The sequence below is a fragment of the Serinus canaria genome, chromosome 13 (assembly GCF_022539315.1).
Source record: "Serinus canaria isolate serCan28SL12 chromosome 13, serCan2020, whole genome shotgun sequence".
In the NCBI taxonomy this organism is placed as follows: domain Eukaryota; kingdom Metazoa; phylum Chordata; class Aves; order Passeriformes; family Fringillidae; genus Serinus; species Serinus canaria.
In genome coordinates, this window is record NC_066327.1 from 10,838,437 (window position 1) to 10,864,923 (window position 26,487).

General features: G+C 38.5%; 1 protein-coding gene across 7 annotated transcripts; it reads right to left on the minus strand.

Moving 5' to 3' along the window:
* MAPK9 (mitogen-activated protein kinase 9) lies at positions 1-26,246 on the minus strand. 7 transcript variants are annotated; one of them, XM_050979685.1, is made up of 13 exons: positions 22,076-22,194; positions 21,417-21,652; positions 18,841-21,280; positions 18,078-18,188; positions 16,858-16,916; positions 15,816-15,954; positions 15,434-15,599; positions 14,138-14,209; positions 10,166-10,348; positions 9,535-9,659; positions 8,957-9,020; positions 7,573-7,644; positions 1-6,837 (listed from the first exon to the last, which is right to left on the minus strand). In XM_050979685.1, exons 6-13 carry the CDS (start codon positions 15,942-15,944, stop codon positions 6,695-6,697), a joined length of 954 nt encoding a protein of 317 aa, XP_050835642.1. In that variant the 5' UTR covers positions 15,945-15,954; positions 16,858-16,916; positions 18,078-18,188; positions 18,841-21,280; positions 21,417-21,652; positions 22,076-22,194; the 3' UTR covers positions 1-6,694. The 7 variants fall into 7 exon arrangements, 5 of the variants coding, with proteins under 5 accessions (XP_050835642.1, XP_050835640.1, XP_009089663.1 ...); XM_050979683.1 differs by having other exon boundaries at positions 18,059-18,188; XM_009091415.4 differs by lacking the exons at positions 18,841-21,280; positions 21,417-21,652 and adding an exon at positions 26,096-26,246 and having other exon boundaries at positions 18,059-18,188; positions 22,076-22,250.
* Positions 26,247-26,487: the final 241 nt, after the last annotated feature.

The window sequence follows — 26,487 nt, forward strand, 5'->3', positions numbered from 1 at the left end:
TCCTTTATGTATACATATTTATTTGTAATTTTACAGTGGCTTTAGTACTGTTTTACAATAACATTTTTGGAAAGAAAAAAAACCAAAAAGCTTCAGAACAAGGCTTAAACTACAGAACTAGTTATTGACAGTTTTCCTTATCAAATTCTAGTTTCCTAAAGAGTAACAGTCCAAAAAACCATTTTATGCTGTCCATAAAAAAAACCAAAACAAACAAACCCAAAAAAACTTTCTAGTCATCCTGAAACCAAAGTCCAGCATCAGACAAAATAGCCACTGCATTGAGAGGAATATGTTCCTATTGCACAAGCATTGAGAATGAGATATGACAATCAAAGCCTAATTCCATAGGCAGAAGAGGCCACATGTATCTGCAGTTAGACTTCAAAGCACATCTTTCTTCTGAAAGTATATACCAGACTAGAACTAATGGTAAGGCCATAAAACCAGAACACTGTAACAATGATAGGGCTTGATGCTACTTTTGGTGACATTTGGTAAACAGAAGGTGGGAAAGAGGACACCAAACCAACAACTGATTCTGAGAGGAGTTAAACTTGAAGGCATTCAAAAGAAATTCTCAGAGAACTACATTTTGGAAAGGGTTTGAGTCATTGGATAAAAACTGGATTTCATAACTAATCACTTAATGAGCCTATTACACTCTTTAATATCCTGTGTTCTGTAATACATTAAATAATATATTTTCTGGAATTTACATTTCATTTGTATGAAAACAGTTCATTATTTCTGCTTGTTATTCCCTCTTTAAAATAGATGAAGATTTGTATAATCTTTATAAATTATCTTAACAACCAAGTAAGGCTTCAATATACTGAGTTAACTGCACACAGGTATCTCTAATTTGCTCTTAATTAGGCATCTTAAACTGCTAAAACCACCTGGGGAACCACGTTGTGATTTAAAGAAAGGGATAGTTAGGTATTGTTCTGTCTGTTCTAATTGTGTTCATTTGATTAGTGTCTAAAACACCTGAAAGCAATGGCTCCAAAGAACCAGTAGCTACCATGGAAGTTTAAGCATTTTACTTTAGGAAAATCTGGGAATCTGATGGAGCTGAAAATGCACATTAGTCATTTTATAAAGTTTGGCTTGCTACCAGTTAAGAAAATATAGGTATCAAAAACAGACAAATACAGTGCTAACCATCTGTTACATTTTCTTTTAAAAAATTAGCACCAATTTAAGCATCTGAATTCATAGAAAATGTGACACGCTTGGGTTTTTAAAAAAAGCTTTTCCCCATTAGAAGACAAGACAACAGCACGTGCTCAGGGGTATAAGGAGCTCTGATCAGCAACAAACACAAACACAATCTCTGCTTCAGGCAGCCAGCACCAACTGCTCTTTGCACCTGATTCCTTCCTCCCCTACTTTTGTTATCCTAAGGAGCCTGAGGAGTGCTGAGCCACTGCCCACCAGGGAAAGAAACACAGGACTTGCTCAAGCACACCCCACAGGTGCCAGGGCTTTGGTGTCTGGAGCACTGCAGAGCAGGGACAGTGTCTCCCCTGGCAGGCACAGAGATCTGCTGCAGGAGAGTCCCACAAAGCTGTCCTGGCCTCACCACAGCACATACAACTTCATGATGCATAGCCAAGAGTTAAGAAAAGGGTTTTTTTGTTTAAAAAAGGAATCCCAGTGCCCACAGCGAGCTGCCCTTGCTGCAGGAACAGACATTGCTGTGTCTTTATTTAATAGATGGCCAGGTAGTCACGTTGCCAATCAAGTCACCCACTCAGAAGGTATTTCTCAAATGATCTCTTACCATGTTAAATTTCAGCCCCCCAAAGGTTTCTGATTTCTGATCTCTGAAAACAGGTTTAAAGAAACATGCTGATCAAATCTGTCAGAATTGCAAAGGCTACAACCAAAATTTAAACACATTAAGTATGTTATGTCATTCCTTTTCACACCATATATGGTTGTATTTAGAAGAATCCTAAAGTGCTTCAAACCCAGCAATTAATAAAGTTGATTTCTTTTGTGCAAAACTGCAAGCACCTTTTAAAAAAATAAGCAGCAGCATCACTGAATAAACTTAAATAGTTAAATGTATTTTCTCTATTTTGTTTTCAATTCTTGGACCAAAATGATTTGCCTTGTTTTCAATAACAAATTGCAGAAGAGTGCATTTTATTAGTTTAATTTTATACTGGACATCTTATACAAATTTGAAATAGAGGACCCAGGAAATTTATATCCACAAAGCAACACTGTGGGACTGAAATCCAACAACTGAAATTTTAGCTGCAAAAGTAATCATTTGATAAAACACAAACAAAAAAAGAAAAGCTATCTCTCCAATTTCCTCCAAAGCTAACATGAGAAAAGATGGTTTACTTAAAACATTATTTTAGCCCCAGACATTATTTTAGCATGCAGAGTGGGCAAAAACCACAACTGATTCGACAACTTGTGTAGGAAGCTTTTAGAACACCACTCATGTAAAAGACAATAAAATATGTAAAATAATGAACCAGAATACTCTTTTTTTATCATCTTTCAGCATGTTAAAAAAATAATTCAAGACACTCTGGAAAAGCAAAGAAGTCACTAGATTCATTATAGAACTCAAGTCCAAATTCTGCATCTGGATGCAGGTGTGCCTGGATCAAAACCAGTTTTGAGCAGGAATGACACAACACTCATCCCAGGAAAGAATCTGCTTCCCAGAATAGGGTCTCACTAGGCTCATCAAGCCCTGCTAGAATCCATGACACATGTAGAACATGCAGACAAATGCAGTTCAGCACCTACCCCAAACACTCTGTGCTGCTGCAAGACTGAACCCACGCTCTCCAAGGACCACAAAGGTCTGTCTGTCTGTCTGTCTGCACCTGGAGCTGGGACCTCCCAGCTCACTCCCAGCTGGAGGGTGGCCCTTGTGACAACACAAGGCTCACCCACCCTGTCCTTGGCAACTCCAAGTCAGCTGTGTTTGGAATAGCTAAATCCTACTTCATTCATAAAATTTTAACTTTAAGGAAAGCAATTTAGCATTTAAGGTCCTTCCTTTAAGAAAGAAAAATTAAACATATGGAATAACATTTTTCTTTTAATTAATTTGGAATAAACAAATATGCTCTGTTAGGATGTAAAAAAAGACAAAACCTCTTTCAAGAGCCCTCTGGTTCCTAACAGCTTTTAAAACTCTCCAACCAACTAGTTAATTTCTAGTCAAGGTTGAATTTTTCATTATTTTGACAAGACAATGCAAGCCCTTGCTGGAAACATTACAAAATTTCAAAGACTGTTTGCAAATTGTAGTTTCCAGTCCTTAGACTAGTTTAGTTTGTATGATCCATGCAGACAAAGCCTTTGACATTCGTTTCTTGTCTTTTTCCATAAAGACCCAGACTTGTCATATCACAGGATTTCCTCAAAGTACAAGTACAGGCTGCTTACCCAGATTGCAAAATGCCAAGCTTCTCTTTCTAAAGGCTTTTTTGAGGAAAAATGATATGAGCAAAGATGAAATGAACTGTTTAAAACATACTCCATTTCTGCAATGCCATTCAGCTACTCAGTGTTCAGATGTTTAACAAGTTTCTGGTAAAGTATCTATTGACAGCCAAAGATCCCTTTTTTTTCAGGTGAGCAGTTAAGATTACAGATCATATCTATGTTGACCACCATTTATTTTAGTCATAGTTCATAAATTGTCTATGTATGCTGCCGTAGTGTTAACACTATACAAAGTCTCTCAAAGGAAAGTAACATTCATGTTTACAAAACTGAGCTGTTTTCTTAATATATATGTATACACACACATATTCTTAATTTTTAAATACATATAAATATTTATAAATGCCAAAGTGCAAAACCACGGTCAATTGCATCACTTTACATACATAAATTTAGTATTAGGAATAAAAGTGATTCTATTGCACACCAAACTCTCCCTGTCAAGTTACACTGGATTTTGTGTTCCATCAGTGAGGAGGTTCTCGTGGCATTGACCACCATGTCCCCAACCTGGCACTGAATTTGCCCTGCAGTCACAGGAGCAGTGACAGGGGAGGAGCCGCATGCAGTGCACTGAGGGCCCACATGAGCACACTGGGACAGCCTGGGACCTGCAGCATGCACCTGCCTGGCTTTGCTGGGTATTGTCTGCAGATGTGTCCTCTGGAGATCCATGTGCATTTGCACTATGGTTTTGGATTAAACTGGAGTCAAAATCCACAATAGTCACAGACATTTCATGCATGCTCTGAAGGCATTCTGTAATTAAGCTTCAATGTATGCCATAGCAAGAAGACATAAAAAAAATTTAGGCATGAGACAGTCTTCCTACAAGATTTACAAATAAACTCATTTAATCTCAAGGTTGGGGTTTCTTTTCTTGTTCCAAGAGTATATTTTCAAGCTAACAGTATGTACTAGGAGAAGGACAGATACCAGTCATGAAGACAGAACAGTATTGTTAAAAACACTTTAAGACAATTTGAATCACAGAATATTTTAGGTTGGAATAGACCTGGAAGTCATCTGGTCCAACCCTCTGTTGTGCTGAGCAGCCCAAGTCCAACAGGAAAAATTCAACTCTGTGAGTATTCAAATCACATGGGGAAAAAGCAATAAATCATGAAGTCTTCTAAAGTAGGAACTGTTAAAATGAACATAGCACAGTGCAACTTCAGCTGAAAAATTTAAGTCTTGAAAAATGAAATTCAGCAGACAAATTCACTAATTGTTCATTGTAAATAGGTGTTTTCATCTATTTTAACTTACACAAATAACATGGACTAAAAAAAGAAAAAGAACAGCAAAGTGTACTGCTCTGCTATATGGTAAATAGGTATTTTTAAATGTTTTTCCAGTGCCAAGAATGCACTAAAAATATTTCACATATACTGTCAGTATCCAAAGATAAAAGTAAATTATCCATAGGCTGAAAACCAAACAATAAGAAAAAACACAAGCCCCAAATACAACAATTAAAGAGAATTTTAAAAATCAGATATGCCAGAATATAATTCTGAAGTTAACATTAACTACCTTGTTAATTTTTTAAAATCTTCTGGGACACTAAAATCTTGGTATTTTTACTAAAGCAAATTAAGCTATTAAAAAGGGGCAGAATTTTAATATAAAAGCCAGGTTTGCATAAGGAGAAAGTGCTGCTTTTCAAGTCAAAAGGCCTGGAACAATGGACAATTGTGTTTTACATGAGAAGTATGTCAGTAATGCAGTGGCTCTCTGGGCCAGTGTATTTTACAGGTTCTATTTATATATTCAAGGCAAGAGCATCTGATCAACAGCTAAATATAGTGCCTTTAAGAAAGTGGTGTTTTACCTCATCTTGTACATGTCTATTACTATTACAGTTCTGTAGTTCAATCACTCACATGCACAGCAAACTTCACACCTGTGCACTCCAAGTCACAAGTGTGTGTTACAGAGCAATTTAACTCCTACCCTACTGCAAATGCATTTTCTAATTCAACAGATTGTGCAATGTAACAGGAAATTTTGTATTATCTGATTCTGAAAACTGTATTGATAAATCTGTATGGAAACAGCAAATAACTTCCTCCTCTTGTCTGACACTGCATTTAGAAAATTTGTATTAAACATATCTTTCTTCTCACAACAAATAGACTTTCCTAAGGTGAGAATAGAGCTAAGCTCTGTTACCTAAATGCTTAATTTACAAGTGACTCAGAACTACTGTACTGTTATTTCTTTAATTACTCACTAGATAGAATGGACCCATTAAAAAAATGGAAAACATTTATGCAGCTTTTTGAGGCTGCAAGTATCTCCAAGTCATCTCTCCTTTTATCAGAGCTTGCAGTGGATGAAGAGCATCACAGATAAAACTTCATTTTCTGTTTATCTTTGTTAAAGGATGAGTATCACAAGCTAGAAAATACAGAACATTTTAGCACACTCTCTTCTTCTAAACAGGCACTGCTTCACAGAAAAGTCACTCATTCTTCCTCATGATTTATTTAAGCCACTGTATCTTCTGTCCACATTTAAAAGACTGAAAAAGACACTCAGGTGAAATACAAAGTAATGGCTTTATGCTTTAAACTTCACGTTTATCTCTTCTACAAGAAGAGAGAATTACTGAAAAGTGAAGCTAGAAAGGGTTTGATTAAAAGAAAAAAAAAAGTGCTATGTGGAAGAAAACCTGCCCTTTAAACACAGTACTGAGAGCATTCCACATGTGAGCTCACACTTACACACAACACTCTGGTCATTAAATAAAGCAAACTGCCACAGTCACACAGTAAAACAAACTTCATAGGGACTATACATTCAAAAACCCACTGATGAGCAATACTGTACTAAATGTAAACAACCATTGTGTCACAGAAGCCTGCCAGATGGGACTGGAGATTGATGAAGCCACTTAAGAGGAGTTATTGGCTAAAAGTCTATTATAACTGCTCACCTGAAATAGGCTGAAACAAAGAAAAGCCTGTAATAGTGTCTAAATTTAACTGGGTTTTTTTGTTCTTTAGACATTGATTTGCTTCCATTCTACAACATTAAGCAGGCAATTTCATAACAACTGAGTAAAAAAAACAACAGGCATTACTTTAGCAGAACATGCAGAACATGGAGTTTTTCTACTTGGTTCCATTAACTTACAAGCAATTCAGGCCCAATGGAAACTAGAGTTCTTTTCCAAAGTCAAGTCTGCAATCACAGCTGATCATCGACATCCTTCGAGGGGTCCTGTCAAGGCATCCAGGCTGCTGTCTGTGTCTGAGGCCAATGTTTGCTCTGTTGACATGGATGAAATGTCATTGATAGATGATGACTGGGAAGGACTGGTGTTGCTATTCACTGCTGCATCTGTGCTAAGAAAACCAAACATAATAAAATCTGAGGCAAGACAATATTTCAGTCACAAATAACCACGTTTCTGGGCTGTGAGCAGCACTTTCCCCACAGAAACCCTTAGAAAATCAAGGAATTAATGAAAAAAGGAGAAAAGCAAGCAGTAAGGGCCCTAGCACTCAAAAGCCAAGGTGACCTTTGAGGAGATTTTTATTTTTCTCCCTCTCTGTGGAGGAAAGGAAGAACAGACAATGCATAGTGTGAATGCATTGTGTGAATGACTTGAGTGTCAAGAGATCTAACAGATATAGTTAAAAAAAGACAGTACAATATTCTGATTACTGAGCTGTGAGAACAGCAGCAAACACAAGGATTCAATCATGGGCACAAACACAGCACTGTTAAGTATCCTGAGGGAGCCCTAAATCTGTTTAGCCCTGAGGAAAGGGGCTCATGCTGAGCCTGAGAACAGCCCTCAGCACAGTTACCTGAGCTCCAGGTGAGCTCACTGGGGCATTTGATGACTGAGCCCTGTAGGGACAAGGCAGCTCAGAGTGTGGGACATGCAAGACCAGTGAACTTTTTCTACAAGTTCAGAACAATTAAAAGCAGAGTACATGGATCTCCAAAGGCAGATCAGTCTCAAGAGTCCCAAACAACAAAAGCTTTGCCTACCTGGATTATTGAGCAGATTTCTTCATTCACAGGGCTATGTGTGACAGTTACAGAACTACTGAAACAATGACTAACCTGAGGGCTGATCTTTTACCACACCATTCTTGCTCCTTTCTTCCCAATCCATAACTTCTTTGTATATTAGTTCTTACAAGAGAACAGTGGGACAAAAGAAAAAAGAGACAGGAAAAACACTCTAAGATTACAGAGGATTTGTAAACAATTCACATTTGTATCAAGGTACAAGGAAATGGTTCAGGGTCACTCTGGAAGTGGAACTGTAGAGGTATTTATTTACCATTTGGATTTGGATTCAAAATCTGATTTTATGTAAAACCTCCCTGGAAATTTTACTTTGATAGCAAAATTATACACAAATTTTTATTCTTGAAGAACCATCTCCATGGGCACACTGAGGAATGTCTGCATATTTTGAAGAAAGTTAAACAGTTAAAATATTGTATGGAAACCCTCATTTACTAGTCAAGGACAACTTAGGATACATTCATCTGAACAACACCCAGAAAAACCCAGAGCTGTAACTTAAATCACAGAAGCTTATGTGTGTACCCACAGTCTTAATGTAACCTAGATAACAATATCTAAACAGATTAAGGACTCTTCAATTCTGAGTAAAAATGTTTACAAATGCATTCAATTACATTTAGTGGATCCATTTTACTTTTCCACCTTGCAGTAATCAAAGATGATTTGAAGCCTACCTACCTGTGCAGGCATGCCCAAAGGATAACATATGTATAGATCAGCCAGAATCAATATCTGAAATTTATAATGCTGTTTTACAAAGCAAGCAGCTTTCAAAGTAGTAATAAAAGATGCCTATTACCCTTGGTCTTGTGATGGCAGATGTTAAAATTTTAACTGCCTCTCCATTTAATGGTTTTTACTCAAACTGTAAGGTGAAATTGATTTTAATACTACAGTGCTGTTTACTCTTTTGTTTAAGTCAACAGTTTAATCTTTTTGGTCAATAAGTAAGCAATGGGTTTAGAGAAAAAATACTACACCAAAGGACTCTCCTGCTATTTAGATTTCTAAAACAAATGAACTAGTAAATATTGTCAAGAGATATGGCTTAAACAATGCACACTGAGAAGAGGCATGCTTCTTTTTCAGAGAACTCTCTAGCAAGGAAAAAGCTCTATAGATTACATGCACTTAAGAACAAAAAGGGAAAGAAAAAAAGAAAATTTCAGCATTTTGTTGAACAGATTTCAGAATGTTCCATGTATATATGAGCATTCACACACCTAGGTATGTATTCACACACAATCTGTTTCCACCCGATTTCTTTTCCTGTTGCCACAGGCAGTACTGCTTATCTGGAACGGTGGGAATTATTTGGAATAGTCTGTTACACAATCCAGCACACATTGCAGCCACTCATTAATAACACAAGATACTACAATAGATGTAATTTGTCATGCTCACTCCTTACCTTTCCATTCTTCAATTGCATGTTCTCTTTCTTCCAATTGTGCATCATAGATTTGAGGTGGAGGCTACAAAGAAAAGAAAAGAAAAGTCTATAGTGCCTACTACATTGACTTAACACACTCAATCTTAACTAAAAATCTAAACATGACAACTTTTTTGGTATTTTTTACCTTCATTGTTGGCAGTTTATTCCCTATACTTCAAAGACATTAATTTTACAACTCCAGAATCTGCTTTTAAGTCCTGCCTCAAACTGAAAGGCTGTTTAAAAGCAACAACCAAAATTAAATTCATTGTAAAGCTTTACAGGGCTTTAGAGCAAGGCCCTGTTTCAAGTGCCACCAAACAGGCACCTCTTTCTGTAAGTAAAATGAAATATTAACAACCATTTTCAGAATTGTATCAGCTCCCCACCAGCAGCTGTCCTTCAGGTGATTCTGCCCCTAATGCTCATCTGAAGGCTTCCTGTGTAACTCCTGCTAGCCAATGAGTTCAAAGCATGCTCTTGACTAAAATTAGAGGTATTTTAAAAGTTATTGAATTGGAATCTTAGAAAATTTATTTTAATTGCAAACTTACAGCTTCTGCTTCAGCTGGATCATACCAGACAGTAATATAAGGATGACGTAAGGCTTCATCTACAGAAATTCTCTTGTCTGGATCTACTACAAGCATTTTTGACAATAAATCTCTAGCTTGGCTGGCTAGAAAGTAAAGGTGAAAAGAACACACATGTAAAAGAGCTGAAGAGTTTAATGTCTGACACAGGAAATAAATACTGGAAACACAGGACATGCACTGCAAAATTTCATGTCTGCTCTACAGAATATAATAAAGTGGATTGTTGGTTTTGGTTTTTATAAAATTTTCTCAATAATTATTTAAAGATAAAATATAACCCACATGAGCCGTATGCACTTAGAGCAAGATGATCAGTAATAAAAAGTATTACTTTTGGAGAACACTAAATTACAGATATTATTCAATGGATTAAAATTAAGATAATTAAACAGAATCCTGGGACAGGGAAAGAGTATTTAGTAACTACTACGAAGATCTGAGGACTTGTCATAAATGAAAGAAACAAAGTATGTGGCTTTTAATGTTGACACCTACTGCAATAAACATTTTTATTAGGCTTTCAATTAAGTGTGCTGCAGACATTTTAAGTTAACTTCATAGGAAAACAGAGAGAAAAAACTCGCCTTACTTTTTAACTTGTCCCGATCAGATTCTGATGGAAATATCCAGTCTGGGAAGAGCTCTTCAAACTTAATACCAGGGTATTTGGGCCTGTTTTCTACATAATTCCTCACTGTAGGCTGCAGTTTCTTCATGAAGTCTGTGGATGGTGTTCCTAATTGTTCAATAACTTTATTCCATTGATCAATATCTGCACCATATCTTTAGGAAAATCAGCTGAAGAATTTGAAGTCTGCACTCTAAAAAAATACCACTTAAAAATCTGAGAAGTTAACAAGAACTTGAACAGAGGACACAAAGATGAACTTGACTGCAGCATCAGCAGTATTCTGAACTGCCATGCAAAAAGTTACAAAATCTGAATCTTATTTTTGTGTCAAGTGTAGTCTGAAGGACAGGCTGGAAGTGCTGCACAATGCATTACGCTTAAGTATCTTTTTTCTAATTATAATATTTTTCTAGAATCCAAAAGAAGCTTTATTTGGCAGTTGTATCCATAGCAATACAACTCTAAGGTCAGAAAAGAAAGGCTGCTGTGGAATCTTCTGAAGTGCAATGTAACATCAGGAACACTGAAGATTCTTGAAGCTAGAGAAAAATACACAAAAAACCCTAAAGCACAAATGCATCCCAACCAAAGTAAGGAGCTTTGTACCTGTCTCCTAAGGAAATGAAACTTTGAGTTGGAGCATTTTGCAGGGCTGTAGTTGGATGGTTGGGGGCTTTTTTTGGTTGGTGTTTGGATGGGGTTGATTTATTTTTCTTTTTCAATTTCAGGAAAAGTCCAGAGGAGTTCTGAATAGGAAATCCATATTCTAGAAGGTTCTATAGCAGGTTCTTTTGTTTAAGTGCATCAACCATCATACTCACAGATAACTCTGTTCTTATAATTCAAAATGTAAATATTTTATAAGAATAGTATTTGCAAGTCACAAATTGAAATGGGGCCTCATGTTTCTTCAGGACTGTCTCTTCTCCTCTCAAGTGAAGGCATTTTCCCCAGCCATGGTGACACTTGTTACAGAGATACCAGAGCCTGCTCTGAACCAGCCCAGCTGGGCAAACAAAGCTCATTTATCACACTCAGGAGACACTGCATTGATATTCTGAACATTTAAGTCAACTCAGAGCTACACTTGCCAGTTTTTCCTGATAAGAAGAATGTGCAATTCCAGCAGAGCCTATCCATTGACCTTGCAAAAAAATTCATAGCTAAATTCACCATCTAGCACTTCAACCTATCCATTCTCATAGACAGACTATGCAACTAAACAACAAATATGCTGTACTTTGAATTAAGATGTATTTAAAAAACACTGAGGTGCTTCTATTTCAGTTAGTGTGTCAAGAATACAATTATGAATATACATATAGTCACTGCTCCACGCTAAGACTTTAGACTTCTGATACAAAGATTGAAAATTTATTGTTTATTGAATGCATTCCAATGAAAAAGCCATATTAAAATCAAAATTCAGAACTGATATTGTTAACTGTCATGCTAAAACAAAGCACAGACAAACAGAAAAGTAACATACATCAGGAAATTTTGTTCCTAGCTGAGAAACTGATTTGTGTGAGAGCTCCACCAATCTAGATTCAAGAAGATGCTTTTCCTTTGAGAAACAGCATCCTGGTTAGTCAGATAATCAAATTAGAGTCCAATTTATTGAGGCCTCAGAAGACTGCAGGGAAGGGCAGAACACTTAATGACCCATCCCACTTTAGAGGTAAAAACAAGCAAAAAACCAATATCTCAGTTACAAAGTGCTTTACAGATGGTGAAAGTTGAAAAAATTCTCAATATAGGATGGCTTAAAATAAGCCTCTTAGCAGAAATCCAAGTGGGATTTCAGTATAAAGCAGGCAGAGTGAGCTCTGTGACTGACCTGGCAGCCTTCACACAAAGCCACTCTCCCCACTCTAGAGACTTCAGGGTCAGAAGGAACCAGGCATTTAATCCATGCAAAGTCTATTTGCCTTTAGGGACTCTGGAAGAAAAGTTGGAAAGAGTCCTTCCTACAATCACAACAAAGCATGACTTTTCCCAAGAAAGCACAAATACCCCTCATGCTTTTTGCATTGGTCAGGCCATCAGTTTCCTTCTCCATATGGGCAGAAAGAACACCAAACACACATGGCTGCTGCCAGGCTTTTCCACCATGTCACCTTAGGTGCCTGGTTTTTCCCCATTTCTCATTCCCAAAAGCAGCTGGCAGTAACTCAGCACTCCCCAGCAGTCTGGAGCAGGTTCTGTGCATCCATCACCCTGGCAACACAGAGCATCTCATTCCACCCAGAGCACTGCTGCAAGTATCCCAGAAATTCCCATCCACCATCTGGGAAAATACAAATTACTGAATCTAAGGGCAGATTTTCCTGAAGAGAGTCAAGGGCAAGCATTGGGCAATATACTGAACCTGGCTCCCTCTTCTAAATGCCCAATTACTAAGACATTTTAAAATTTAACTTTGAAAAAGCAACCAAACAAAAGAAACCCCAAACACAATCAACAAAAGCAATGCTTCATGGCCATGCACAGCAGCACTGCCCAGAAACCACCCTGCCAAGACAATCCTGCAGCTGAAGGTGACAATCTGACCCAGGCAGTGATCACCCAGGAAAAGCCTCAACAAGACAAACAGTTGTCAGTGTCTCACATTAAAGAGAACTGAAACTTTTACAAGAAGCAAAAATCCCCATAAGCACAGCTATGCACATCCCTATCAGGGGAGGAGACTCCTTGAAACATAGACTGGGAGAGCTTCTCTCAGTGGCCCTGAGAGAATCACAAATGATAACTTGTATATTCAACAAGTACAAACAAAATTTCCTTCATTTATTCATGAATAAATCAAAATAGCCCATGCTAACAACATGCAGGTGAAAGACACATAACATCCATGAAGAATTGTGTTAGGTTGGTCTGAAGGCTTCAAAAGGTAAAATAATAAATATAGAAAGGAAGAAAGGTAGAAAAAAAATATACTTATTTAATGTTTAATCAATTTACTACTAAATAATGTATGATCAACTGTTGAAGATTAGTGTCATGAAATTTAGCATTAAAATTGGAAATCCTCCTCTATAAGATACACAAATATCTGTGAACAGGCACCTGATTTTTTAGTGGTGGTTGCCCCTTGCTGATGAGCAAAAATATTATATTGGCTTTAAAAACTTGGAGCACAATTGCCCCATCCCTGGAAGGGCTTAAGGCCAGGATGGATGGGGTTTGAAGCAACCTAGGATAGTGGAAGGTGTAGGGGAGTTGGAATGAGATGGTTTTTAAGGCCCCTTCCAAACCAAACCATTCAAAGATTATGGTTCTATGAAATCTTGGTTAAAAATATTGGAAGGAGAAATGGAAGAACAACTGTCTTATAGAAGAAGTCAGTCCAAAATCAAATTTTCATAAAATGGGAAAAAAAAAGAACCTCCAGAAAGTTTTTTCTTTTTATGTTAAATAATAATAAAAAAAGATCTCATGCAGTGTGCTGGCCGTTAGGCCACCTTTGCCCAGCAACCCCTAATAAACAAGAAAAAAATCTGACTAAAACTCAAATTGTGCAATAAAAAAAAATTAGTCTACTGTTCAAATAAATAATCAGCAAAATCCATGCATAGTTAAGAAGTAATTTTGTAGGCTTTTGTTTAAAACAAAGAGAAAGAGTAAAAAATAAGCTACTTTCTATTTTTCAAACCTAGCAGTATTTGTCTTTTAAACTACAAAAGTTGGAGCTCATAACACATTGGACTCAACTACTGTAAATTACATGAAATATAGTCTACTAAGAAAATAAAATGGAAAGCTCAACAACTTGGTTAATGACACTAATTTCAAAGAGTACAGTGGATCTAGTGAAACATTATTAAATGTTTTGCTAACATTATTAATTGTTTATGGTTTTATACAGATCTACATAATTGTGTTTCTGTTGAAGTGGAATGGGACTCAAGGATGACTAGGGAAGGATACGATCAGTGCCTTGGAATATCACACAACCTTTCACCAATTCTCCCATGATGCACCCAACTGACCAGATATCAACTGAAAATAAAAGTGAAATGATCAAATTATGGAGTATCATGAACAAATGTGAGGAAAACAAACAAAACCATCTGCATCTACAGTAAAACACAACAACGTGGAAAACCAAACTGCTCACATGAATTTTCAATCATATCAACACCAACTGACTGTTCCTGAATTTTGTATTTTGTAAAACATAATCAGTGTTTACACTTGTGAAACCACCATGAAGAAGGATACAATCTCTTCCTGGGAACAGGACTTTATGGAGGACCATTTCTGCCATAATGCACCCAACAGACCAGATATCCACTATCATATGTTAGGTGCAACAAGGACAAAAGATTAAAGACATTTTTTTTTAAATACCACAATTATTTATTTGAAAGCTCACACTGTATTCCTACAGTCCTGCAGATAATTAATTTTGTCCCAACCAGAACAATCTTTGCTGAAGTTCTGATCCACATCAGCACTTGCTGTACAACAAGCTGCCTTCTGCACTAAATAAAGTGTTTTTATCATTATGAAGGGCCCAGCAAGGTCCCACAAGTCCCTTGTTTTACAAACCCAAAATTACAGATATTCAAAACCATCCACAAGCCCTTGTGATACAGAACATACAAGTCCAGTGCTAATAAAAATCAGCAGGTAAAACTCCCAATAATGCAAAGACAATTCCTTGGGAGAAATTTTGTTGGCTGAATGTTCAGTATATTACAGCTGTGTTGGTTTCAGTAATGTAACACCCAGCCTCTCTGAGCACCAAGCAGACCTAAGAGAATATTAGATGTGGTTTATGGTAGGAATCTGCAACGTATTTTAATAATCAGAGAGGCATTAAGGGGACACACTGTTAAAAGAAGATGTTTCAAAATAAAATTACATTGATTAAAGGGTTTATTATTCATATATTGATTTTTTGGTTCAGATTTTTTTAATACCAGCCTCAACAGTTTTTCTGAGAATAAAAAACATGGCAAAAAGATAATGGTAAATATATGACAGAATGTAACTACAGCAGGGGAGAGGAAGAAGTTAATGTTAAATGAGAAAAGCATACACATATTTTCAACAAAAAAAACCCACTGTAATAATTTTCATTTCCAATACCATGATTAGTATATTTTAACAACAAACTTGATGGGGGAAAGCAGCCCTCCCTCCTCTATTTACAGTAGTTATGTTCCAAGAGAGACATACTTTAGACAGGAGATGTAAAGCGTTACTCCAGCAGCTTACCATTCTCTTTGTATCCCATTCCCAGGATAACCTCCGGTGCTCTGTAATATCGTGTTACCACATATGGAGTCATCATGAAGTTAGTACATGCTGTTCTTGCCAGTCCAAAATCAAGGATTTTTAGTGTGCAATCTGATTTTACTACTATGTTGCTGGGTTTCAAATCCTAACAAGAAATCACTTCAGTTAAGGAAGGATTAACATACAGAATAATACCCACACACTCCCCTCCACAATCAGGATAAGCCAAAAAGTAATTTTATTAACAACTGCATTTTCTTGCCCTGGTGTATGTACTTATTTATTCAACCCCCTCCCTTCCTCCCTGTTTCATAAAAACTGTGTTCACAAAGAGTATTGTTAATGATCTACTACTACCTACTCTGTGGATGATACCAGCTGAGTGGAGATGCTTGATCCCACATAGCATTTGGTAAAGAAGATAAGACATTCTTTCATGATCCAATTCCATATGAATAACCTGGCACAAATTTGCATCCATCAGCTCCATAACCAAATATCTAAAGCACAAAAAAGAAAGTATTAAAAAAGCTCAAGTCTTATTTTTCATAGGTTTAAGTTTAGCATATGAGATATTTAAGAAAAATCACCTCTGCTAACCTAACTGTCAAATAACCAATGATAAAAAACCCACGCATGGTCACAGTTACAAAGTAAAATTATCTATTCAAAAAGTCTTACTATTAAAAATTAAGTGTTCAATATTCCATCACAAAGTATTAAAATTCCACTAGTTTTATAAACAGTAATACAGAGAACAATTCTATCTTTATGTATCATGAAAAACTGAGTGAAGTTGATGTAGAGATTGCAGATAATGCAACAAAATGCTCTCTTTCACTGTATTTTACTCTAAAAAATTAGAAAATCGGGATAACAACAGTGGAAAACTAAGGATCATAAAATAATTTTCAGTTATCATCTACTTACCCTCTTCAGACACAAACACTCCCTCATTTGCCCAAGCAGCCTATTCACAAATCACAACAGCTCATTCACTGGAACCTAGGATATCCCACCAATCAAATGGCCATGAATCCTTTCTAGACCAATTGATAATGCTTGAATAAAACAGAAATATATTCAGTTCTGAATTGAGGCCAAAATACTGTTGTGCTGATGTGACTGGTACAGTAAAAAATTGCTCTCATGTTATCCCGACCAAGTTACTATCCTGAGGTGATCCATGGAGCTGCTGAAGGACCATGCACGCAAACCAGACCCATGGGCAAGCAAAGCATGGCAGACTAATGATAAAAGGTAAATTTCCCTTTTTCACTGCCCACTTCAGCTTTTAGCTACTCTTGATTTTCAAAGCATGAAGTTTGTAGCATACTGGAAATCCAAATCTAGGGCTTAGCCTAGTAGTTGTCAGAGAAAATGAAAAAAAATCCAGTACTTACACATCCTGAAATTCTTCTAGTGACTTCTGTGGTGTAAATACATTTAATAAACTAATAATCTATAAAACAAAAAACAAAACATTAGAAGAAACTTCTGCTTTAATTCACACAAAACTCTACTACTGCAGAAGTTACTATGCAAAATAAAGTGCACACTGTTACTATACACACAATTTGAATGTTACTTGGCTGCACTTAATTCACATATGCTGAAAAACTGCCAATTCAGAAATAGTTCCAAACTGCAGCATGCGTGCCAAGGGAACCAAGACAGGACAAAATCACTTTTTTTTAAAGTAATATGACAGCTTTTAGCTCCCTCCCCAGTGTCTGAAATATATCCCATTTCCCCCCATAAATAATAATCTCTTTATTTTAAATCACATGCTGTGCAAGGAATTTTAACCAAGGCTGTCTAACACCATGTGCAGAGAGTTGCCCCACACCATCCCATTAAACTTAGATTATGATGTACTATTTCCAGAATTGCTAAAATTGCTCTACTGCCATCTTTACCCACCTTGCTTTTATTCTGCTACATCTGGGATGCACCAAAAACTTACTTAAAGAGCAGCCCTGAAAGGCTAATTGACTGCAGGAAGTTTGAGATTTGACTGCACAGCTTCAATGACCAGCAATGTTTCTAGTTCATGTTGGTACCAGCACACAGCAGCCACATAAACCTGATATTCTTGTATTTGAACAATGAAGCATTGACATCATGGCTCACTTTAGAGAGTTTAAAGATTTCAAAATTCACAAGTATTGTCCATAGCATTTCAATTTTGTAGACAGTGCTGTACCCCTGAAAACCTCAGCAATTAAACACTGTATTTAATAAAAATCTTGCCTAAGCTCAGATGATTTAAATACAGTAAAGTTACAATGGTCAAACCCACAAACCACCCCAGTGCCAAACAGGCAGTGCTGCACATGGCTTAAAAAGGGCAAATGCAACAGAGCAAGGCCTGGTCTCTAACACTGACACTGATGGCAGCACAAATTTCCTCCCCTTGTACTTCAGACCCCAAGCAGCTCACCCAAAAACTGAGCCATACATTGTGGAGAACTGCACTGCCCACAGCAAATCTTTCCAGCCCGTCACTATTTCCATTCCTGTGGTTACTAACAGCAAGTGAGAGAGCAAATGCTGAGCTTTTGAGATAAGGCAGAGCAAGGAGAGCAACAAAGCCCGACTCACATTTTTGTGATTGACGCACTTTAAAAGAACGAGCTCTCTGTAGGCCCTCTTGGCGTGGGTTTGGTTCTGAAAAGGACGACTCAGCTTCTTCACAGCAACATTGATTCCAAGCACTGTATCAAATGCAGCACTAGAAGTGTTCAAAGACAAACAAGTTGAAGTCTGTTTGAGGGAGAGGAGGGGGCAAAAGGGAGGCAGAAGTGAGGAAGGAAAGAAATCAAGATTTAAGACAAAGTATATCCGCTAGCCTGTTGCTACTACACCTAATTTTAATTCAGAAAAGAAACATCCTTTAAAAACTATACAACCTTTAATAAATACAAGTAAGTCAAACAGAAGCACTGACATTCATCAGAGGTCTTCCTGCTCTCCTTTCTGTCTTTAGACTTGAAACTGCTGACTCAAGACTCACACCCAAAACTGCAAGATCTAAAAATATTTCAGGCCTGTTTAAAATCAAGAAGCATTGCAGCTGCCTAATCTGTATATTTGGAATATTTTTTTGACACTTTTGCTGACTGACAATCATTTAGTATTTGCAGCAGAAATTTCTCTTGGCTGAAGGAGAGTCACAACCATGTCTCCATGATCCCTTCTGCAGGGATCAATATTCTCCTGTACATGGATAGTTTGCAATGATAAAAAATGTAATGCCTAGCAGAAAATTACATTCATCATCTGCTTCTGGATGGAAAAAAATGCATTGAATAGAGAAACAAGGAAAACTCAGACTGAAGGGAGGAATACAAGAGTTTAAAAGTGACCATGACCATAAAATTTACCCTGCTTTTTACTTGTGTTTCTTCCTTCCCTCTGCAGTTTGAGGTCAAAGTTACACTTGCTTTAATAGCTGAAAGAATCTAAAGCTAAAGTATCTGTATAAACAAAACAAGACTAAAGTGAGAATAGTCTTCATCAGTAACACAGACTATTTGGCAAAAATATATGTGAATTCCTAGCACATGCTATTCAGGAGTTGTAGTCTTTAAACAGTTTCAGTTTTAAATAAGGATTCCCACATTACCCTATTTCCATTTGATGTTCCTTTCATAGGATAGGAAAGAATTCTCATTCACATTTTTTCCAAGCACATTTAAGCTCTTTGTGAGCTCCTTTCCTATCTCATCAAGTTATATGTGACATCAGACTTAAAAGGGCCATCACACTACAGTACTCTAACAAAAAATACAGCTTCCCTGTAAGTAGAACAATACTCAAAATCTATCAAGTTTCCGAGCCTAAAGTCAGTGCTTTCCCTCCTAGAAAAAAGCCACACCACCACAAGGCAGGGCTCACCCAGGAGATGTGTTTTTTTGGGAGATGCCTCCCAATTTGAACCAATGTGCCACTTAACTAAAGACTTGGTAGCATTTATTTCAGCTTGCTTCTGAAGTAAGTGCACAAGTGCACAAGTCATTACTGAGTGTTACACCAAGTCTCTGATTTAAACCCTTTATGCCTGTGCAAAAGGAAACACAGAGTGGGAGGAAAGCAACTGGCCAGACAGTTGGTGAAATTATTTTCCTCCTAAACATAAACATGAAAGCACTGATATTTCAGTATCCACCCAAAAGATGTTACATGTAAATTAATTTTTATATGTTAATGCCTTTAATGTTTAATAACTTCCATATGTTAATGACTATACCTGTGAATTAGTATCAAACCAGTAACCAACAGGGTCTGCATGAATTAGCTGTAAATCACAGGGCAGCAGCAGATAGAGGAACAATTTTAGGGGAAGTGTCCCTGTGTGATGTGACAAATCAGATGTATGAGAAGCCTTAGTTTAGGCACATATGAAGAACTCTACCTGAACCTCTTATTTTGGAGATTGACTAGAAAATTTAGGAAATCAAGGACAAGAAAGGAAAAAAAAAAAAAAGATGTGAGGAAGTTAAAGACAAAAGTTATTTTGATTCAGTCCAAAATAGATTAGCAGACTTCAGCTGTATTAATACCTAGGAATGAAGAAGTGCAGTAAGTTAAATATGTTTACTTTGCACATAAAATACAAACGATGTATCCAGTTTCTCTCCTGGCTTTGTGAGCTAGAAATACCCTCTACATAAAAGCTGAGTTGCTTTTTCATCTTCCTCAAGCTCTCGTTTACCATTTTTCCTAAGTATATATTTTTAAAACTACTTATTATCCTACATTTTAATATCAAAGTTAAAACTACATGGAGCAATACCACTGAAGTTTCCCATTAATATCATGAGAAAAAAAAAGCAAAAAGAAAAAAATTTAGATCTCTCCTAGCTAAAGTGACACAGGTGGTATTAAAAATTCCTCACAGAATAAATTAAATCCAGACAGAAAACTCCAGAAAAACTTCTCCTATTTTTTATATTAAACACAGGATGATGAAAAAGCCATCACATCTGTGTGTTAGCCTAATGTCTTGACAATTTTTTCAGCCAAACATAGCAGGATAGCACTCATCTTACACTGAGTTTTCTACAAAAAACTAGGAAGTAAAATGTATCTTTCCCTTGCATAAAGATTTTAGGAGAAACTAAGATGTTGCACCTTGTTCAACTTGAGGTATTTCACAGCAAGATGAAAATCCATGCAATGTTTCACTGTTGTTCCATAAATCAAGTAGTTTCAAAACAAGCGAATAAATCAAATAATTTCCTCTTCCTCCCAACACAATGACCTTAACACTACCTGCATTTCATTCTGAAGCAGAGATCCAAAGTAATGTGGCTTAAAAATGCTCTGCTTCTAATGAAAGAACAAACACTTCCAAGCACCCCAAATTCCTGCACACCATCTCAACCAAGCATAACTCTGAGAACACAGACACCTGGAAAATGTCAGTACTATACGAAATCTTCCCCAAATCCTAATGACCAAGATCTCGGACCCCTCATCACTCAACCCACTGAAGAAAAATGAAATATGGTGTTTTCATTTTGATTGTTTGTCACCTATCAGCAGGACAAGAGAGGTAGCTAAAAATTTTTAAAAATAAGGCCTGTTTTCACAGAAATGCACTCTTTTCCTACTTATATAACTTATTATGGTTATGGAAAGGCCAAGAAGACATGGGCAGGTGCTGTTAAGGAGTTATTCACAGTACATGAGTCATCACAGTTATTCTGCAGATTTTACAGATGAAGAGAAACTGCAGGCTGGATTCAGAGTACAAACGGCCCACCATGTGTTGTGATGAAGTCAATATCACAGAGTTCCTGGGTACATCTGTTTGCTCCCCTGTTTATGGAATGAAAACCCACATCAATAAACATTTCTGCTGTTACCAAGTAAGTTTTGCCCAACAAAATATGGGCTGGCACTAAATTGTGCAGAATGGATAGCTGCAGTCTAAAAAACATTTGAAAGTGTTTACCTTTAGCTGGCCCAGAGGTGTGGTGCCATACAAGAGACTAAGGTTCAGGAGCAGCCTAAAGACTCCCACGTCCTGGGCCAGTGGAGGCTGGACACAAAGCTGGGGTGACACACCAAGGGAGAGCCGGCCAGCCCAGCCCCTCACACAGCATCCCTTTCTGGGTAATCCATGGAGTGACAATGACACTGATTTGCCTCATCCTGCCAGTTAATGGCAAGGCACTGCATTGATGGCTCCTAGAAATGGACAGGAGTGATTGGGAATAAAAGAGGGGGAAGAAAGGGGCCATGATGAAGAAACGAGTAAAACCCAGAATCTCTCACCATTGTCATACCTTACACTGCAATATCACAACTACAAGGGCAATGGGAGAACTAGAAACAGAAATAAAGTGATTAATGGAAAAGGAAGAAATCTGTGGACCATTCTAATTTATGCAGTTATCCAAATATTAATTTTCCCTAAAAACAGAACAAAAAAACCCCTGATTGCACATGAACTATAGCAAGCAACTGGTTAAGAATTTATTTAGTCCATAACCCTGTAACAAGAGAATGTATTATCAGTGTTTTACATTCTGGTGCTTCTATCAGAAATACATGCAAACTTTGCTTTATATTTATAGCTTTTAATACTTAAATAAAGTATTTATTACTCACCAAACAATGCCCTGTGCCCCTGATCCTATGGGCTTCAATTGCTGGTAACGTTTCAGCACAGTAAATGTTGAATCTGCAACTTGAACACTGTAAAATTGACTATCACATTTACTGTCAGTCATGGTGTAGTGTCATGTAGTTTTCTCTCTCAGGGACCTGGCAAAGTTTTCAAGATCTTAAAGAAAAAGAAAGAAAACAAATGTTCAATATCTCACTAATTTCCGGCAGACAGGATGGGAAATATTATACATATTTTAATACATATGAATTTTTCAACAGCACACCATTAAGCATTCATTCATAAACAAACATTCTTTCAGTTTCGTGCATTACCACTGCTAATGAAATATACTTGCAGACAGACAGCAATTACAGCTTTTACAGCTTTAAGGAAATGCGTGTTCCTACTCCAATCCCTCAAACAAAAAGCATCTAAGTAAACAACTCAAAACAAAACCACCCAAATAAAACTCTCTACTCCTTGAAGGCTACTCCATAACTTAGAACTACTGCTATGTGCTAGGACTGTAGTAATCTCTGTATTACAGAAAAAAAAAATCAAAAAGTATGTTTTTCAAACCCTGGGAACAAAGATAAAAGTGACAACATTCATCCACGGAGTCCATGGACAGAAGGAAACAGGGTTTTAATAAAAGACTTGATTAAAACAGCAAAACAAGTTTAAAACAAAACTACCCCCCAGATCCCTGCGGCTGCTGCAATTTCTCCAACATTCCCTTCAGCCTTGTTCAGTAAAAATTTCAAGGAGGGCTCTGCCAGGCAACCCTTCCCTGATCCAGACTTATAACAACACATTTTCCTTCCCATTCTATACACACCACAACACCCTGCACTATCAGCCAGAGTCCTTGTAGTACTACAGAATAAGACTTTTGTGCTACAGTTTAGAAGAGTCTTTCCTGACACAATAGAGAGTTAGTTAAATTCATCTGTCAAGAATGACTAAGAGGTAAGTAATTACATCAGAGAGCACAGTAATGGACTCAACCTCTTCAGCTCTTAAGTGCTACAGTAACAAGAGCACAGACCAACAGTTTTCCTGGCTGTCCATCCCTCTTCCAAACCTTACAAGTAAATTACCTCAGTAATTACTGAAGAGCTCTCTAACAAATTTTCCCCTTCATAATTTTGCATTCACTATGACAGATAGTGCCATTAGGGCCCAGAGTGATTTGCACAGGCAAATCTCTTCAAACTTGTTCCTTAAAACAGGAAATGCAAGCAGCCCCTTCCCCCGGAGCAGCTGTGCTCTGGGCTGCCTGCTTTGGTTACTGAAAGCACAGCTTGTCCCTCGCTTCACTGGCCCCACCGAGTATCTGTGAGCCAATGCAAAACAGAAAAGCCTCAAGAGCAACCCAGACACCCACCCTAGAAGGGCACAAAGCCACACAAATAACTTTTGTTGCTTTAAGAATTAGAATTTGTATTTCTGTCTTCCTCAGTGCACGTAGGAGGGAGCAGCATCTTTTCCATGTTTTAAGTCAGCTGATAAACTCAAGGAATCTGCAGTAAAATAGATGGAAGACCTCCAAATCCTAGTAAAGACTGAGTTTAAACCAAACTGTAATAGTCTTAAGAGATTCTCAAGAAATGTCTAGAGTCCCTTTTACCTTCTAGTTTCTCAAAATCTATGCAGCATTTTAAGAGGCAGACATTCAACTGGGTCACCTCCAGCAGCAATTTAGACAGTCAGTTTATTTGACATTTCCTCTTAGAAGCTTTAGAAAAAAAGCAGAGGAAAAAAGATCAGCACAGGGAAAATGTGGGCTACCAACTTTCTGCTCTGTCACAGGGAGAAAAAGGAAGAAAATGGTATCTCCTACACAATAATATCAGAGGCAGTCAGATGCAGCTGCACAGCCAGCTAGCACTAACATGAGACCACAGGATGCCTCAAGGGCAGCTCCAGACTTTCCCAGTACATCCCACTCCTCTTTCCAACCCTTCTCATTATTCCAAAGCTATGCACTCTGAGGTACCAAGTGTTTTGATGAATAGCTCCTCAGCACCTATGGTATCTTCACTGAATCTTCAATATTTTAAGAAAAGTACATTTGAAAGGTCAAGATCCTCCCTCTGCAAGGACTTAGAGACAAAACCAAAAAAAATACAGATTTTGCATAAACTGAGTATCAAGCTACAGGATATCAACTTGTCAGCTACACAAGAACAAGGCTGTACCTCTTCTGGAGTTAATGAAACACTTTTCTATAAAAAGGGATAAAGAAATATGGGAAAACAAAATTAGCCTGATCCTGAAAAAACCCTCTCTTTAAGAATCATTGTCTGCACAAAGCCACCTTTCAAAAATCACTTGGAGATGAGCATAAGCTCTTTAGAAAAGCCCCAAAGGGAGAAATGGGTTATCAGAACACACAAGTTTTATGTATTTCAACACAATTGCAATTCTCTGTGCAAAGCAGCTCTCCATGAGTCTTGACTTTCACTAGGGCTTCAAGCTGCTTAAGTGCATCAGGACATATATTAATTCACACATACACATAATGTAAAATTAGGTGCCATGGGTCTGTAGCTGTAGGACTTCAGACAATCCACTCTGGGGGAAAGAGCCTCCAAATAAAAATAGATTTCCTGTTGTGCAAGTAAGAAGTATATCTGTCAAATAAGTTTCTTAGTACTTACCTGTTATTCTCCTACTAGAAAAATAACCAACATACCAAACCTGCCAGTAGTAGGCTTATACACAATTCCAGTGAGAAATCTTTAGAAGCTGAAAGCAACTGCACTACAGAATACATCCTGCATTGAACAGTCACTTCCCTAAAACGTATTTATTAAAATGGCAACTCATTATTAACTAGATTTGTACTCTGGATATCTTCAAGTCAAAAGCTTATGAAACAGACTGGGAACACATTCCTAGGGTTGTTTTGGTTACAGAAATGTTATTACTGACAACAAAACACAAGAACAACATGAAGCTTGGCTTATTTTTTTAAGTCTTAAGCTAAAATTCTACTACTGACAATATTAGCAGTGAATACACACACACACACACATATTTATGAAAACATACGGGAATCCCGTGCAGAAAATCTCCCCCTATTCTCTGATTCACCTCTGCAAAGGCATTTCTAAGTCAGGTGTGCCCTTTTAAGGACTATCATTCAATAGTAAGAAGGATTTTTTTTCATCTTTACAACAGTATATATCAAAAGGAAAGAGTCCAACTACAAAATCACAGTGAGTTACACCTCACTCCTCTACTGCCAACCTTTAGAACAAACGTGTATCAAAGCACTACCCGAGTAATGCCGAAAGATTACAGCAGTTTAGAGGTAGTTTGCAACTGGAAACTCTTGGAAAGCAGACCTTTTTCTTTAAGCAACCCACACTACTGACCAAACGAAGATTTCACCACTACCTGTTATAGCCTCATTCAACTATTACATACAGACACTGAAAGCATCTCAGAACTCTGCCAGGGCAAGCTGGTGTAAAGAGAGAAAAAGTTTAAACATGCATGTGCTGTAAGCAATTTCGCTGTTCATGTAAGAAGCGAGCAAGAAGAGTCTTCTCACATCTTTCCTAAAACTTCTGCTAAGCAATCCCTTCGGCTCTAGAGAGCCCGGGCTGGCCGCGGCCGCAGCGCTCGGTCCCGCAGCGCTCGGTCCCGCTGCCCTCCCGGGACGGGGCTCTGGGGCCGCCGAGCGCGGGCCGGCCGCGCACGGGCACCGCCGGGGCCGGCACGGAGGGACAGGCGAACAGCACGAGAAGAGGCGGCTCCGTGGGGCCGGCACTGCGGCACGGGCAGGGCGGGGGGCTCGGCCGGAGGAGGAACAGCCCGGCCCTGCCGCTCCCCCGCGTCCCTCCGGCGCGGCCGGGCCCGGGCAGCGGCCCGCGGGGCGCCCCGGCTCTGCCCGCGCCGCGGGACAAGCTCAGCACTCCGTCCGGCCCAGGGCTCGTCCGGCCCAGGGCTCGTCCCGCCCCGGCTCCAGCCCCGCCGCCCCAGCACGCCCCTCTCGGCCACCCCCTCACCTGGGTCGGACGCGGCTGGACCGGCCCCGGCCGCCGCCTCCCGCTGCCCCAGCCACAATGGCCTCCCGGTGCTCCGCACGGCGCCGCGACTGACTGACAGCGGCCGCGGCCAATCGCAACCCCCGCCGGAGGAGCCCAGCCAATGGGACCTGTGGGCGGGACTTGCTAGCCGCTATATAAGGGGAGGGGGGCTGAAGGCCTGCAGTGACGGGGCAGTTCGGCCCCCGCCCCTGGCGTGGTGGAATTGTGTGACGTCAGGAAGTCACTATATTAATGACGTCATCGCACTGTGTCACGGCGTCACGGGAGTTGTTATGTCATTGCCTGACGTCACCTTGTCACGATAGTCGTGATGTCACCTCACAGCAGTTGCGTGTCACGACGGACTGTGG

Excerpts from the sequence above, each read along its gene's own strand:
- MAPK9 (XM_009091415.4), bottom strand. The coding sequence starts at position 22,197 with ATGACTGACAGTAAATGTGATAGTCAATTTTACAGTGTTCAAGTTGCA. Across the intron at positions 15,955-16,857 it reads CTAGAAGAATTTCAGGATGT|ATATTTGGTTATGGAGCTGA; the intron begins GTAAGTACTGGA and ends TTTGTGCTTTAG. Across the intron at positions 9,660-10,165 it reads TGATCGGGACAAGTTAAAAA|CCAGCCAAGCTAGAGATTTA; the intron begins GTAAGGCGAGTT and ends TTTACTTTCTAG.